The sequence below is a fragment of the Primulina eburnea genome, chromosome 2, assembly GCF_022965805.1.
Source record: "Primulina eburnea isolate SZY01 chromosome 2, ASM2296580v1, whole genome shotgun sequence".
In the NCBI taxonomy this organism is placed as follows: domain Eukaryota; kingdom Viridiplantae; phylum Streptophyta; class Magnoliopsida; order Lamiales; family Gesneriaceae; genus Primulina; species Primulina eburnea.
This window is the reverse complement of record NC_133102.1, coordinates 40,128,095-40,140,430: the sequence shown is the minus strand read 5'-3', so window position 1 is coordinate 40,140,430 and position 12,336 is coordinate 40,128,095. Positions and strand designations below refer to the sequence as shown.

General features: G+C 31.8%; 1 protein-coding gene across 1 annotated transcript; it reads right to left on the bottom strand.

Moving 5' to 3' along the window:
• Positions 1–3,588: 3,588 nt before the first annotated feature.
• On the bottom strand, positions 3,589–4,792 carry LOC140824699 (zinc finger protein ZAT5). Its single transcript, XM_073186244.1, has one exon. The coding sequence runs from the start codon at positions 4,605–4,607 to the stop codon at positions 3,774–3,776; it is 834 nt and encodes a 277-aa protein (XP_073042345.1). The 5' UTR covers positions 4,608–4,792; the 3' UTR covers positions 3,589–3,773.
• Positions 4,793–12,336: the final 7,544 nt, after the last annotated feature.

The following is a 12,336-nucleotide window of genomic DNA, read 5'->3' as shown; positions in this document are numbered from 1 at the left end:
CAATTTTAACAAGAGATATCAGAGATGGTTTTCTTGAATGTTGATTTCTAAAATCAATATGGCATCATTTAACAAGATTCATATGTTTTCCAAAAAGGATTACGATGACTGGAAAAATCGTATGCAGGTACATTTAGCAGCCTATGACGATGACATATGGTATGTCATTAATGATGGGCCTATGGAGATCTTGAAACTCAATCCAGCTATGGCTATAATTGAAGGTGCTCCCCAAATGGTGGAAAAGCATCGATCTGATTGGAAAACTGAGAACAAGAAGAAGGCGAACCTTGACAACGTCGCCAAATATATCCTTTATAAAACTTTGGATAAGAATATGTTTGCAAAAATTAAAACTTGTTCCACATCAAAGGAAATCTTGGAGAAACTCACACAATTGTGTGAGGGCAATGATAAGACCAAAGAAAATAAACTGACAGCTTACAATCCAGAATTTTGACAACGTTTTGGATTTAAGCACTGTTGCAACCTCTATTATTGTCTTTTGACTGGACAAAAGCTTTCCTCAGTGCGCAGATATGGATTTCATTGAATAAGCTTGTCATGTTCTGCAAACTGATTGATTCCTAACTGATGTTCTGAACTGGTCAGTTGAACTGATCTTGAACTGGTTCGGTAAAATTATTTGACATGTCAGCTGCATTGATTTCGCTGCTTCAGTTGAACTGGTCAGCTGAAAGTGTCCAAGTAAACATCAAGATTAATTATAAAAAATGTAGCAAACATCAAGTTTTTTATAACCGTCGCTATTTAGCGACGGTTTTAAAAAAACCGTCGCTACATAGCGACGGTTATTCTTTAACCGTCGCTATATAGCGACGGTTTTTGAAATAACCGTCGCCGATCTCTGGGCAATTTTTTTTATAATCTCACAGACCCGGCCGGTTCCTGAAGACCGGCCGGTTTCCGGTTTTTCCGGTTGAACCGGGTTTTAACCGGTTTTTTCCGGTTAAACCTGTTTTCCGGGTTTTTATTTATGTCCGGACCGGTCTGGAGGCCGGTTCACGGTTGAACCGGTCCAACCGGCCGGTCCGGTCCGGTTTTGAAAACATTGAGCTGGACTCTTCATCAGTTGAGCTCTTCATCAGCTGGCCGAGCTTCTGAAGTTCTTCTGCTGAACTGACTATCAGCTGGACATTCAGTTGAACTAGTCTTTTGATATTTCAGTTGAACTGGTTCAGTTTGGGCGATCAATTAATGCTTTCAGGTTTGCGTCTCGATAGCTTCAGTTTTGGCTCGATAATTGATTAGTTCCAGTTTCTGTACACTTAGGTAAAATCATTAGAAACTTCCGAACATCAAAATGAATATTTCGAACATGAAATGTTCTAACACATCTCTCAAACAGATTTATCATAAGTTGATTTGAAAACACACAAATTTCTATAAGATCAATTAAGGATCATATTGTGCACACTTTGTTCTCACTTATCATTTGTATACACTAGCTTTATTATACTGTGAGAATCTTTGTAATTGTCAGAAGCATATTTTTGAACATATTGCGTTAAGAAAGAGTTACTAGGATTTTCAACTCAATAGAGTTAGTGAATTGAGCTGAAGCGAGTTTGTAGAAAGAGTTGTACGGATCAAATTTTCTAATGGAATCATTTTGGAAATAGAATAAAGTAGATGTAGAAGTTTAGTTTTCGAACTTCCATAAACAAAATGGCCTCTTTTTATTTTCAGTCATATCATATGTCTTATCTGTCATTGCTTGTGTTGTTCAGTCATTTACTCAGACTAATCTATTAAACTCATATCTTATTCACTTAATACTTTGAGTTTTTTCCGCACTTAGTATTACAATAGCCCATTTTCTCGATTTAATTGGAATATCAACTTGAGCTCTTAACGTAGTTTAAATTTTGCATTATTTGTCATATTTGTATAGTAATTTATTCACCTCCTTCTAAATTATTATTTTTTTAATCCTAAAACACTCTACATCATGTTAAACTATTCTAATAAAAATTGATAAAAAAAATTAATTATAATTATATATGGTGTATTTCAAATGTCCAAAATGATTTTCATTTGAAATAAATTGTTAAAAAATCTTCTTTTATTTCAAATCATTTTCTCCAAATAAAAATTTCAATATAAACACAACATATACATGTATTCTATGTGTAAATATTAATCGTACACTGATTAATCAATCTCCTACTTTCCTATTTCATATGTTTGAGCCCACCGCATGTGCTACTTTAGTAGTAATATTAACCTTATAATTTCCTCCTTGTATTTCCTCGCAAGCATTTGGAAATGTCACGCAACGTGTCCACATGCTAGGCTTAACAATAATCACAAAACGTGCACATAATAAACACCCCTTCTAAAATAAATTAGCCAACTCACTTTATTAATCCACCCAACCACCTATCACGTCTCTTTAATTTGTGCTCGTTGATAATTATAAATATTGTAACTTGATCCAACCACTATTAAGTATAAATTAAGCTTAATCGATCCATAATGAAGTAATCGCTTAGTTGTAATTATTATAAGATTTATAAATATATTTTGGGTTTATAATAAAGTGAGATTTTCTTGTTAAGAGATTATAAATAATTAGATTTCTTTAATTTCGATTGTTTTTTTGGGTGATGGCAAGTAGGCAATAGATTAATTAGTTAGTTAAGCAAACTTGAAAAGTTAGGAATAATTTGGTTGAATTATTAGGTGTGAATTGGTGGAGTGAGAGCTACTAGTGATCATGAAGTGAGTGATTAAACATAACAACACATACCCTTTTAAATTTTATATATGTCAAGTTTTTAAATAATTTATTTATGTAATTTATATATATAATTTTGTTGACTCTTAGAATATGATAAATGTCAGCATATGACATGACTAGTGGACATTTAATCATCACAATAAAAATAATAATAATCTTGGAGTTATTTATTTTACAATTTTTTTTTAATAGGGAATGAATGAAAATGATAACAAGTATATAAATTAATTTAAAAAAAATACAGATGGATACACATGGGATTGGCAAGTTAACAACCCATCTTTCCTATCCATTTATTCTTTGTCATTTAATGAAAAAGACACCCAAGCAATCTCCAACTTAGCTTTGTTTTTAATCAAAATACACAAAGAACCTAATCCATGCCTTTTGGTTGTGGTGCTTCTTATGCCCAACCCTAGCCATGACCATCCACTCTCATCCTTTTAACTCCCCAACCAAATATATATATATATATATATATATATATATATATATATATATATATATAAATATAAATATATATATATATATGCAAAAAAAATATTGAGCTAAATATATTTAATGTAAAATCTTGTTATTGTTTTAAGAAATGAGTTTGCGTATGCATTTTTACTCCATGGACAAGTACTATAGACAATCGCATAAAATTATATATCAAATACGTGAATATCATCTTAACGATACTTACAAAAATGTTGATGATGTACGAAAAATGTTCAAATATATATATATATATATATATATATATATATATATATATATATATATTAACATTAAAAGATGCCCTCATCACTCACTTTTCGTGAAGGAAAGGCAACCATGAATTGTAACCGCTAGTTCACTCAAAGAATTCAACTTCAAATTAAAAAATGGTTTCGAAGAATTAATTACATTTATTAATGAATAACAACACTTGTAATTTTTGTGTAATTTAAAAAAAATGTATTATGTGGTAACTAAACAAAGTAATTATTATTCACATTAATGTCAACCCTCGATGCTTCCCCTTCTAGTAGTGGCAATCCACCAGCGTCGCGGCGGAAAATACAAGACGCCGCTGCTGGTTCGCCGGGAACTGGTTCAAGTTTGTCTCCCGGTGATCATCTTCTGGCGGCGCTGGCAGGTTGAGGTCCAATGCTAACATATTTTTTCTTGGTTTCTCGCTGACGTCAGGCGGCTGTGCCGTATTAGTAGCGGATCTGTGCCTCCTCATGTGGCCTCCTAATGCTTGGCCAGACGCAAACTCCGACCCACAAATGGAACACTCATGGATTTTTGGCTTGTTCCCGAGTTGTAAGGTTTTGTGGTTCATTAATTCAGATGAAGTTGGAGGAGCTATGATATGATTAAGACCAGCGAACTTCCCTTCTTCTTCCTCTTGATCATCATCTGCAGGGAGGGGCTTTTTGCGATCATTCTCTGCGGCGGATTTAGGTTTCTTGTGGCTGGCTCGATGCCCACCCAATGCTTGAAACGATGGAAAAGTTCTGCTGCAAGTTTTACACTCGTAAACGAAGATTCCCACTTTCGATCCGTTTGCTGTTGCGGACATCTCCGTGAATTTCCGGCTGACAAATTTCTCCGGCGCCGCCATTTCTCCCGGAGGAAACCCACCTCGTGCCAACAGAATCAAACAGTTAGCCATATCCTCGTCTTCCTCCGTGCTAGTTGATATTCCACTAGAGGTTGTGGGAGATGAAACCGTTGACCAAATCTCTCCACCTCCGCCATCTCCGCCGCTTGACGTGGTGGAGTACGATGGCCTTGGTCGCTTGGTCCGTTTCCCTTTGACGACGATTTGATCGCTGGAGCCTGCAAACTCTTCCATGCTTTCCATATTCATCAGTCCAATTGAAAGTTGCAAACAATTGCAGCAAGAAAAACCGAATATATAATTGAAAAAGTTGGCAAGAAAAGAACAGTTGTAGTGAGTTGGAAGTATGAGAAAGTGTAGAGTGATGAGAGAAACTGTGAATTGGACAGTGAAGGATGAGCTTTATATATTTGTGTTTAGTGTGTTAAGCATATGCTGGTATCACCGAATGTATATATGTACGTATATATATGTATGTATACGGACGATTTAGGGAATTTTTTTTTACGAGAAAACTTGTATTATTTGTTCAATAATCAAAAGTCATCAGTTACAAGTTTGTCAAGCCAGAACAGAAAATCACTCGACACCCAAAATAAAAATGTAGAAGATGAAATAGAAAATTTCGTCAGAGCATGTGTCACCGTCTTGAACGATTGTTTCATATCGTATAAATGCAATACAATAGGGACCTTCATCAACTCTCCGATCTATTGCGAATATTACATTAAACTTTTAGTTGAATAGAAATAGGTTCAAATTTCAATATTTAAGTTTCAAAATTAATGATTTTTTGCAAGTTTATAAAAATAGTAAATGATTTTTATAAAAAAATTTAATTTGAATAATGACTTATTAAAATTGGTTCTTTAACTTGATATTTTCATCCTGAATTTGAGAACTTAGTAAATGATTTTAAAAGGTAGGATGCTTATGTCTTTTTTTTTTTTTTGACAAGATAGGATGCTTCTTAATTTGTGTGGTTAAAATAAATATAATAATGGGAGGAAAGTGTGTGGAGTCAAACGACGGCGGTTTTATGTAGAATTAGCATGAAATAGCTTGTAGCCACCAATCTTCCCTGCGTTTCTCATTTGCAAATTAACGTCATGTAGCCAAACACACGCCTTCTTTCACAAGAAAATGCAAATATATATATATATATATATACTTAATTGAAAGCCGGTTTAATAGTTTGTTATAACTGATTATGTTACGATCGAAAATATGTTTAGAACTAATCAATAAATACTTCAAAATATTTTACTTTTAAAAGAGTTAGGTGAATAATATTTTTTTCTTTTAAAAGATTTACATAAGATCTTTTGGAAACAATATATTTTATAGTATTTATATGAAGTGGTTTAGCGTTTAGAAGTGAGTTTATAAACTCTATAAAAACTTTTCCTTAAACTCGAGCTGTTCTAACAATTCTAACAATTTTTTGACTGTTAAAACAAGTATCCTTGAACGTTTAGTTTACTGACCCACTAAAAGATGAAAAGTCCAATAATACTAGTGTTAAATATATATTTACAATATCATCTCAATAAGTACCAACGATTGAAAAAAAATCAACAACTGAAAGTAAATCCGTAATGCAAATGACACAAGGATTTTTATGGATGTTCAGAGGCTCAAGCTCTTACGTCGTCCCTTCTTCCACTTAGGAATGTTTCAACTAAAAGACTTTGATTTTACAATGTCGAATTACAACTCACTTCAAATAGGACTTATATAATGCCTAAATTAAAATTCTTTGTAAGCACATTACTACTTTGGTTGTTTAAAAATCATCGAGTCACCGACTACTTAATAACAAAACCAACATATAGCTTGTAATGGCATGAGTTGATGAAGTAGCACAATGATGATCCTTAGAAGATCTGATATTAACTATTGAGCGAGCGTATGCTTAGTGAGCGGCTTGAAAATGTATAGCTTTTTTTAGTGCTCAAACACTTTGTATACAACATTTTGTTATTTGAAGGAACACATAATAATGTTTCAACAATGTCTACCAAAACAATAATGATAATTAAATGTGATAAATAAAAATTCATAATTTTTTTTATGTATATTCGGATATTAACAACTCTTACGTCACATCTTCTTCAATTGCAGAAGATTTCCACTATATGATATTAATTTATACAACCCTCTGTACAAACTCACTTTGAATTAGGACTTATCAATTGCCTGGTCTAAATTTCTAGCACACAATCAATTGTAGACCACACCTCATAATCCGCATAATTTTTAACGTCCCTTATGCCAAGATTACAAACACAATCTTTAGTGTCTTTATGTAAACATTATAACTCAACTATTCAATAAAATATGTCACTTTTTTTCTGTGAGTGATCTCTCTCTCTCTTCAAATGAAATATTCTTCAATACTTGAACCTGAAAAATTATTCTACATACTTTCTTGAGTGTGAGGGATTTAACTTTGAAATCTCATCCCTCATTTGTTCATCATACTCTCCTATTGAGCACTACAACAAAAACAGCATACGACAACTGATAAAATCCGTTTTCGTAGCTTTTTTAAAACTGTTGTAACTGAGGATATTGTTGAAAGTCCGTTCAAAGACAACGATTTTTATCTGTTGTGGTAGGTAAAATTTGCGACGATTTTCCAAAACCGTCGCTAAAATTAGCGACAGTTGGCAATCAAGACCGTCGCAAATTTTAGCGACGATCAGTAATCATGGTTTCCGTCGCTAATTTGTTTCGAAAAATAAAAAAATACTTTTAATAAATCTAAGAAAAACAAACAATCGAAACTAAAATCGTGTCAGAGAAAAAAAATTTAAGAGTTGTGAAGTAGTAAAATCGTGTAAGAGAGAAAATTTTTAAGTGTTATGAAGTGGTGAGAAAAATTTTAATTATTATGAAGTGGTGAGAAAAATTTTAAGTGTGGTGTGAAGTGATAAAATCGTGTAAGAGAAAAAAATTTAAGTGTTGTGAAGTGTTGTGGAGAAAAATGGACCAAAAACGGTGGTATTTATAGAAAGTTTGCGATGGTTTTCGGAAAAACAGTCGCTATTGGCGACGGTAATTAAAAAATCGTCGCATTTTCAAATTTAGCGGCGGTTTGGCTTAAACTGTCGCTAAACTTAGTGACGGTTTCGACAAACCCGTTGATAAATTTAGCGATGGGTTCTGTAAAACCGTCGCTAATTTTAAAAATGCGACGACTTTACGTAAAACCGTCGCTAATTTATACAGAACCGTCGCTAATTTTAAAATTGTGACGGTTGTTATAAAATGTCACTAAATTTAGCGACGATTTTAGAAAATCTGTCGCTAAATATTGCAACGTTTCCCAAATCCGTTGTTTTTTGTCCAAAAACCACGCTAATCGACAACACTTCTCTGAACCTTTGTCATTGACCCTAAAAAAAAGCTCAAAGACAACGGTTTTATAGAACTGTTGTCATTGACCCTAAAAACCGTTGTCTTTGACCCCCAAAAGACAACGGTTTTCGCTAAAACCGTTGTTAAAAAACATACGACAACGGGTTTTCACAAATTGTTGTTCAAAAATTGTTGTATGTGCATTGTTGTATGCAGAATTTCTTGTAGTAGAGGCTTGATCTCATTCGGCTAGTTTTCTTCCATTATTTTGTCCATATTTTGAATCTCCATAAAAAGCTCTTGTATTGATCTTCAAAGTGTTGTATTTATGTTCTCCAAAAATTATATGAATATAAACAAAAAAATGACTGTTTGAAACATTATGTACGGTTTCTAACATTGCAACAATCGTATTCGTATTTCTAACAAATTTTCACGACCTCTGTTGGATTCAACTATGTTTGTTTAGTCTGATAATTTTGGGTCCGCTGATCTTTCTTCAGTTCTACTGATTTCAGCTTTCATGATTATATCTCTTGATTCGCTGATTTTTGGGTAAAAGGATGAGCAAAAAATTTATAGCCTTTCTTTTCTTTCCATATAATAAAAAATCATTGAATTACGAGTTTATGTGAGATAGATATGATCTAATTACTAAAATGTATACAAGCTGGAATTTGTTCTTCATTCAGTTCAAAACCACCATCTTCATGGTAGTGTTTCAATAGTTTAAGTTATGATCTAAGAGCCAACTTTAGAAGATGATTTGTAGATCATTTCTTATCTTTGTAACTCAAACCAAATCATTCAAATTTGATAATCGAGCTGAGATATATGTCCAAAATACCAAAAATTTCGTATATGTATCATCTAGTTGAAATTTTCGATGTCCGGTTAGCATAGATAACATCTGAATCGGTCAATCTGACCTGAAATATGACTTTTAGGAATTTGGGTTTGTCTGCTCAACTATTTTAACGGCCGGTCATTTAGATAATAAAGCTATGAGATATTATTAAAAAAAACTTCAGCTCGCCAGATTTCCAATTTGACTAAATTTGAATTTCAGATTTTCAAAAATTCTAACTTGACATCTAAGAACTACACAGTAAATAAAATATATTATCTAAGAGTTATGTTGTTCGACAGATACCAAGAATAATGTAAATATAGTGTAAATCGGAAATCAGTATAAGATGCAAATTTGTGTTTAATCAGAATTAAGTGTTGTGCCGGATGTTACAACATCTCGTACAACATGCAGCGGAAAATTGAAGTTTGTAACACAAATTTACTTGAAATAAATTGATGGACAATATTAAATTTGTACAAGTATAACTACTTTTGCGGTGCCTTAGGCAAAAATTAACCACTAGAAAACCAAACCATTTACAAAAAGCTATCACTGGTGATTAAGACTAAAATCAATTCCCTCAACAAGTTGAGAAAAATAAATGCTTTCTAAATCAAATAACCAGAATAAAAAGTAAAACAAGAAAGCAAAACGTGATGCCAAAAGGAGAGCCACGAAAAACAATTTTCAGCCAATTTTGTTAAGAATGTTGTCTGCAGATGTCTCCAACAATCAAGGTAACACGTGAACCAGCACACTTCAAACTAGCAATGTCCTTGCAGAATACTTTCTCTGAAATTCTCTATGTTCAAAGATGCGTGTATGTATGATGTATTGAAGGCGAGAAGCCTTTTAGCAATGTCATTGATCTCTTATTTATATGTGTAGACTTTTTCTCTTCAAGAAAACCTATTGCACAAAGAAAGTAAGAGTTTAATTAGAAATAAACTCTTTTTAAACATTAATACCATATCTCAGTAAATCATTATCATAAATATTATATCTAGAAAGGTAAAACCCAATATTACACATAATCTTATCAATATGAAATTAAATTTAAGGAAGAAATTATATCACAATAAAATCTTAACAGAATTATCTAGAAAGACAAAACAATAATTAAATATTAAATATCATATCAACAAGGAAGAATATATCTTGAAAAATAAATTTAATATGGAAATTATATTTCCCTTCATCTTAGCAACACGATAATAATTTCATGTTACATTTACTTCACCTCCCACACTATTTTATGGAACAAATTTGAAATTCTCTTATCTGATATACAACATTTAGTTTGATTAAATATCAGAGGGTGAGTCATAGTGGTGATTATTTTGAAAGAAGTAGTATAATGGAGAAAAGGTGGGGTTGAGTGAGGTAGGGTAGGTAGTAACCTTAGAAGTCGGGTAATGTAATGCCATCGGAAGTCACGAATAAGCAGAAAGGGAGGATTGCACGTTAAAAGCGTGCTCCACCTCATTCAATCCATGTCTCTTATTATGCTTGAAGAAAAGCACAACCTTTTTTATAATGTAATAATAACAAGAAGATGGGAATTAAAATTGAAACAAACCAACAAGATTAGGTTGCTTTTCAACCTAACCCATAACCCTCTGGAAAATATCTACCACTTAACCATTCCCTTAACTTTGATCAAATTTCTTTTTTTAAAAAAAGAAAGACAGAAAAAAAGGTCCTCAAATTCGTTATGATCAATCGAACGTCGTTTAAATCGTTAAATTCTTTAATGGATTGAAAATTAACTTATTGTTTTGTACTAATATTTTGTATGATAATTGTTTCCCTCCAACGACTAGCACTCGAAGACACATGACGAATGATCAGTTAGAAAGATAAGAAAGATCATATTCTAGGGCTGCTAATATTTTTGACTCGAGAATTAGTTATAAATCCCATAGCATAATCATAATACAAATATAAAAAAAGTGTCTTTGTGGAATTTTTTTTTGAGTAGGTCTCTTGTGAGACGATTTCATGAATCTTTATCTGTGAGACGGGTAAACTCTACCGATATTCACAATACATTAATATTCTTAGCATAAAAAGTAATATTTTTTCATGGATAACCCAAATACGAGATCCGTCTTACAAAATATGACTCGTAAAATCATCTTACACAAGTTTTGTTTTTTTAGAATCCCCAAATACCCGTTTTTTTAACCTCCTATTTCTTGTTTTATTTTTTGAGTAAAAAATAAATTTTTGTAAAAAACAATTAAATTAAAAACTTATTAAAAAGCGGAAAATTTTAAATTTTATTTTTTGTATTTCAAATTTTTTTAACAAGATTAATTTGAATAAAATCGATTGGATTTACACGCAACATGTGTACACGTCATTTAAAATATTAACAAATGGATAGAAATAGGCGTAGTCCTAGATGACATATGTCACGCTGCCCATGCACTAATTGTTTCGTCCTACCATAAATCAAAACCATATATGAATTGATGGAAATGAGACTAATAAAATAATTATTATTACATTAACACAAAAATTTTATTTATATTTTTATTTCACTACCAAATTCCGAATACTTCTGTTGGGTGATAGATTTTTATCTAGAAATAAAATTATGTTTTTGAAAAAAGTTTCTCATTCAAAAAATAAGAGTGTGTATTTTTTAAGACAGATCAAATCGGTCCATACTTAAAGTGAAAAGTATTAAAGATAAGTGTGATTGTTGCACTTATATTATGACAGGAATTGACTTGAATTATGTTAGTTTTGGAGCAATGTTATGCGTTGTTTTGTTGTTCATAGGAATTAAGGCAAAAATCAAGTATCGTGACATTTTTAGGATGAAAAGTATACAAGAAGATAATGAAGAGCAAGTGAATAAAGAGTTTTGGTTGAGAGATAGGCGCGCCTACCAACAGGCTTTCAGACCTAAGAAGAAGAAATTGCAAGGAAAATATAATAGGCTCGTAATAGTGTATATTTTTGTTATCAAAATTTTATGGTTTACGTTTCTGACATGCATAATTGATATACTTTTTGTGTTATTTTATTATAAGAGAAGCAAATTTGGGGTAAAAAGTTGTTTTTATCACATTTGAAAATGCCAATATGGAGTTTTGAAAGAAAAACAGAAACAGAAGAAGTCCAGAAACAAATTGTGGCCTCCGCGCCTTGTGAATGCTTCGCGACTGCCTTGTAGCTGCAGAGAGGAGCTCAAAATTACAATGATATACCATAATTTTGGAATTTTAATTGTGATATTTGAAGGCTTTTGAAGAGCCGAATATATTATTGAGATCAATAAATATTGGTTAGAGTTTTATTCCATAAATATATATCTAATATTTTCTTAGTATTATTTTTTTTTCTAGTTTTTGGGTTTTTTCTTTAGACTTCTCTCTGCTCCTCAACCTTTCTAACGTGAAGAACAGAAAAACGCTTCAAAGAATTTTTCATCTCTTCTAAAAACTCTATGATAAGTTTTTATTTCTGATTCAAATGATATTTCTAATATTTCAATTTTATCACATTGAGGTTTTTGTGCATTAATAGAATGTTTTTGTTTGTTCGAGTATTTGTCTCTTATTATTATTTAGATTAAAGTTATATATGATTAATTTGAAAATATAATTTGATTTATGATTTTCTATAACTATCTTAAATTAATTCAGTAATCTGTAATTATCATGAATGATTGGTACGTGAATAGAAATAGATTAGGCGTGTCATGCTATCGAAACATATTTGATCTGAATAAATCAATGAAACTGTATT